Source organism: Pundamilia nyererei, unplaced genomic scaffold (genome assembly GCF_000239375.1).
Source record: "Pundamilia nyererei isolate P.nyererei 1_Seehausen unplaced genomic scaffold, PunNye1.0 scaffold00308, whole genome shotgun sequence".
In the NCBI taxonomy this organism is placed as follows: Eukaryota; Metazoa; Chordata; class Actinopteri; order Cichliformes; family Cichlidae; genus Pundamilia; species Pundamilia nyererei.
In genome coordinates, this window is record NW_005187709.1 from 91,509 (window position 1) to 96,692 (window position 5,184).

The 5,184-nt window shown below is 42.7% G+C and overlaps 1 protein-coding gene across 1 annotated transcript in view; it reads right to left on the reverse strand.

The window, feature by feature from the left end:
* Window positions 1-1,239: 1,239 nt before the first annotated feature.
* Window positions 1,240-5,184, reverse strand: part of mecom (MDS1 and EVI1 complex locus) — a 123,404-nt gene continuing 119,459 nt past the window's right edge. The window contains exons 15-18 of the mRNA XM_005751379.2: window positions 4,107-4,306; window positions 2,079-2,324; window positions 1,774-1,966; window positions 1,240-1,612 (exon numbers count right to left, since the gene is read on the reverse strand). Coding sequence (XP_005751436.1) covers window positions 1,478-1,612; window positions 1,774-1,966; window positions 2,079-2,324; window positions 4,107-4,306 — 774 coding nt within the window. The 3' untranslated portion in view covers window positions 1,240-1,477. The remainder of the gene's footprint in view (window positions 1,613-1,773; window positions 1,967-2,078; window positions 2,325-4,106; window positions 4,307-5,184) is intronic.

The following is a 5,184-nucleotide window of genomic DNA, read 5'->3' on the forward strand; positions in this document are numbered from 1 at the left end:
TTTTTTTTTTTTTTTTTTTTTTTTTTTTTTTTTTTTTTTTTTTTTTTTTTTTTACATTTGAATCAATAAATTGTCATAGAAAAAACCCCTAAGTAATATCTATTCATCAACTGATTTCATTAGTAGAATAAGGAGTGAATTGTATGTTTTAATACTATCCGGCCCTCAAATGTAATCTACAAACCCCATTGAACTGTGGGATTGGCCCGGCTGGGAATCTCCCCCTTGCCCGGGCTAAGAGCAGTGCTATTCAGTAAACAAACTACAGTTTGCCAAGAAATAAATACAATTCTCAAAATACAACAGCAAATAACAACAACAACACCAACAGAAACCAAAATGAAAAACAAAATCGTGATTGTCTAAAAATGAAAGACACACAAGCATGGAGTAGCTAACAACTAGCATTCGGGCTATTTAGTGGTATTGTTGGTGGACTAGGATGGATTCAAGGGCTTTGAAAAAGACTTATGTCCTCGACAGAACAACAGTTAACTTCAGCACTGGATACTTATTTCAGTAAATTAAACAAAACAAAACAAAGCAAAAAAATCGTCGTGTTTTCTTCTCTTCCACTAAACAGACAATCTATTTATATCCTTTCACAGACATCGCAGGTGGGCAGGATGGAGTGCAGTGGACAACAGTTGTCAGACACTTGTGTACAGTGCTATGATTGTGCAGACACACACAGCTATGAAAGATGCAGATGGGAGACTGGCCTGATTTTAGTTGAGCAATCGCTATCTTATGTTTGTACTTCAGTTCAGTTCAGTGATATTAAAGCACCGCCAGTGCTATCCTTACATGGAACGATTTTCATCTGAACCGAGGTTGCTCGCCCGACCTTTTAATGTTTTATCATCATGTATTCATGGGAAACACCTGTTGATCTCTCCGGGGTTCAAAGGGAATTCTCGTTCTGGTTCTTATGCTTTACACACTGTGAAACATGCTAGGCTGAAACCAGCTGTCTTAGACGCCACCAGCGTTACTCTCGGTGTAAAATGTTCTCCTTGCTTTGTATGTGCCGGCCAGAAAATTCAGTCGAGTGACGACAAATCAGCATATCCACTTCCCACAACTTTCAGCTGCCTTTGCTGTGCAAAACATAGAAATTCAGAAGAATAAATACGGCTATTATTACTTTAGCATTATTATTTTCACCACATCCTGGTTGGTGTCAATGTAACAAATCAATTTTAGGGTCTCAGAGGGACATTTTTGCTCTCTATCTGCTGGAGGTTTTTTTTTTGGGGGGGGGGGCTTGGGTTGGGATGGATTTTGCATGGGCAGTTGCCGTGTTTTGGGGGTAAGGCGCCTCGCTCAGCAGTCGGGTGGGCTGTGGTTCCTGCTCAGCAGTCACTCTGTGGACAATCAGGGATTCCTGCAAAATAGCCCCTGCAATGGACTGCCAGTGCCATAGGTGGATCAGGGTCGGGTTGAGAGCTGAAAAGGTAGGTGCAAAGAGGTGTCATCATACATGGCTGAGGGATTGGATGGCACTGGATTCAGCGGCAGCCCGTGCCAGACTGTGCCACATGGTGGCTGGGGTGTGGGTAGCTGGGTGAAGAGTGTCCTTTTCAGCCAGGGACAGCATCATGGCATAAGCCTGAAGGAGTAAGGGGTGGATTACAATTTACTATATTATTTACATAAAAAACATTAAGTACACTGCAGATAATCGTGTATATGGATTGTCTGTATCTAAGCGTACGCGCGCGTGCGTGTGTGTGTGTGTGTGTGTGTGTGTGTGTGTGCATCTTTATCTACCTGAGACTTTGATTTCCTAAAGAGCGGCTGTTTGACTGACTCAGTCAGAGATGGGGAACCAAATGAGCCGTCCTCCTCATCCCCATCCCCATCTCCGTCACTCAGTTCGCTCTCGTCCAGCTTGCGCATTTCAGTAAAGCGATGGATGTGATCCAAGGCTGAGTAGCTGCTCTGCTCCTCCTCGTCTTTATACCTGAAAGTCATGTCAAACATCAGTTAAAAGCTGCCAGGATACTTTTGACTTCAAAGCATCGTATTTAAAGTGATGCATTTTGTTTTGGAGCTGCAACCTTGTGTCAAATTACCTCCTTGGAGAAGTTTTGCAGCTGAGATTCAAGTCATTTGGCTCACTCAAGTCCATTTCATCTTGTATGATGGGATCACTGAGGTCGCTTCGGAGCACCTTGCTTTCTGATTTTTCAGGGGTGTTGCTAGGCTCCTCCCCTTCTTCTTCATCCGCACCTAACTCTTCCGCTTCCTCATCTTCCAGGTCATGTGACCTATGGCTGGCCATCAGTGGCTTTTCTTCTTCAAATGGACCGCCATTTAGCCTGCAGATCAGGAACATTAGTTCATGAGGCTTGTTCAACGCAGTAGGCATTTAAGGTTGAAGAAATGAAACATCCACCCTGTTGGCTGAATTATGTTATTCGTATACTCATTCTGTTTTTGAGAAAATATGCAGTGTGATTAAGGAATTCTTCCAGTGTTTGTAGATGAACTGATGTGAGGCAGAACAGGGCAGCTGGAATTGAGCAGAGCCGGAATCCCGTTTGTCATCAAGGCTTTGAGGCCCCTTTGGGCACAGCAGCACTGGGTTGATCATTGCAGCACTTAAATGGAGTGCTCTGCCTCTCTCCTTGTTTATTTTCCCTACTATCTCGTATTCATCTAATAGGCAAAATATTTAGCTGACAGCCCCATTTGGTGGGAGAGTTATGAGAGCGCTGCCAACCAGCCCATTCCTCTATCCCTGTGGAGAGGGAAAAGGCCAGCTATCCAAACTGCCTGAGTCTTAATCTGTCCCTCTGTTTCAGTGCCACAGGAAACCGCCATTTGGTAAATCATCTGGAACCACATTAAGACTGATTCACTAATTACACTCTGGGACATCTTTCGTCAGCTCCCAAATATGCCATTTCTTGCACAAAGGATTCAGAGAAGGGGACTGAAAATTGAACGGGGGAGAAGGAGATTCATAGGAAACACAACACATCAAGCACAACACCACATAATTATAGAATGCTTATAAACAGCATAGCCGCACTGGATTTAAAAGGGATACGTTTGAGAGGGGGAGAGAGGTAATTACACCGTATTCGATTTTAGCACAAAAAGGATTTGCGTCGTTTTGTCTCAGATTTCAGGAACTGATAATGTTGTACCGTCAGCAGTGTTCTCGTCAGAGTGGAGAGTTCAGGTGGTATTCAGGGCTGCAAGGAAGAACTAGCTCCAAAAGAGGGAGTGAGAACTCTGTGATTAAGAAAACAGATTCGCTAATTACGCTTTCAAACGTGGTAATTTGCTGGGGATAAAGTATCTATCAGAAGCAGTCAGCAGTGCAGCACTTTGAAAGGAAACACAAGCCGACCCTTTGACCCCACCCCCTCTACCCTCTTCCTGTAGGCAGACATGTTGGTTCCAGATGTGGTCCTCTAACTGCTGCACTACCCCTCCTGCCTCCCGTCCCTCTGACACTCTACCGCTCGGCCCTGCTCTCACAGGCCTTCTGCTCAATCACGAGCTAGTCTGCGAGATCTCTATCGGGCCTCCAGTGATCAAACCAATATGGGGCGCGTGAAAACAAACTCAGGGACCAGAGTAGACCTCGCAACTGTTATCCGATCTGATCACAGCTACAAGAATTTGTTTGCATAAAGCCCAGATGAAGTTGCATGTATATTGATATCTTTTCCTACATGTGGTCAAGAGGCAATTGATTTAAAGAGCTTGCTCACTTTTCCAAATCTTAAATGTCATCGCAGATAAGAGTTCTTTACTCCAGACCCCCCAAAATGATGCGATTGTTATTAACAAAGCCTGGCTGGAAGGTATGAAATTGGATGTCTAAAAATGGTGGATAGTGGTCGACACATTATTGTATATATATTTTGTGTGTGTGTGTAAATCCCACACAGTTAATACATATTCAATCTAATGTAGATTTACCAGTATCCTTTCAAAAGATCACCCTTCATCTGTTTTTTCCCTATCTTTTAATTATTTATTTTTGAATCAGCTCGGGCCCTCCAGGCCAAGAAACAACCATCTCCCTGTAGAAGTAGAAATAGGAGGAAAGACGGGCACGTATCACCACATAAAGCTGCTCTCACCCTTCCTCTGAGGGGTCCGGTGATGTCTGGTTCTGGCTTGTGTTGCTGATAAAATTTCTTATTTCGTTGAAATAAGAGTCCTCTTTGTCATCCAGTATGGCGCTGCTGCTGTCCAGTTCAGACTGTGGGGACGACATTGCAGTTCCTATAGAAAGAAAATACATTCCAGTCATCATGTGTTTGAACTTGATGCCCCCAAACTGTTTTAAGGATGAAAGTATGCCGTAAAAGACATGTTTTGTTTGTCAGTCTGTCAGTGTGACATCTGTATCTGTATCTACATTACATCACTGAGGAAAATATGAATCGTGCTTTAGAAGGATGGGGGTTTGATCCCTGGCTGTATCCATGGGCAAGTTACTGAACCCCAAGTCGCACTTTGTATAGAAAAAGAAAGTGCTTGTATGAACGGATATGGATTCTTCACTCTATTTGTCATTTTTTGAGACCTTAAGACAGTTTAAAATAAATTTATGTGACATCTGAGTATACTTGGCCCCACTGAATGCTAGTAATGATACAAAAGCCGAAAGCTTAAGACGCTATGGTTTTATTATATAAACTGTGGAGAAAGAATTTTTCTACAAAGTATTATTAGTCCATAGTGTTTGTGTTTTGTGTTGAGTGGGGGGAATATATAATTTAATGCCGAAAAAAGGAAAGCTTGACAGATAATTGATTTGCATTTGATGGATTGCTCATTGTGTCTGATTAAGTGGCGACCTCCTCTTAGGCCCGCTGCCGTCGGCTCCTGGCCAGGTGTCACTGCTCGTTCTGCTGATTCAGAGTCAGAGTGATGCAACCTCTCAACCCATAAGCTGTGAGCTGTGCTGCTGATGAAAGCAGCTCATTCAAAAATATTTTGTGCTGTTGTTGCAGAGGTCGATGACAGATTTATATAATTTAATTTCTCAGCCTCTGAGATTCTCTCGATCAGGAGTATATTTTGTTTTATGCTATGCAGTGGAATGATTGATGAATCTAAGGAGTCAGCAAACGCTGCTCTCATTTTCTCTGATAATACGGAAAGAAAAAAAAAGAAAAAGTAGCTTGATTATTGTATCTTATTACAATATAT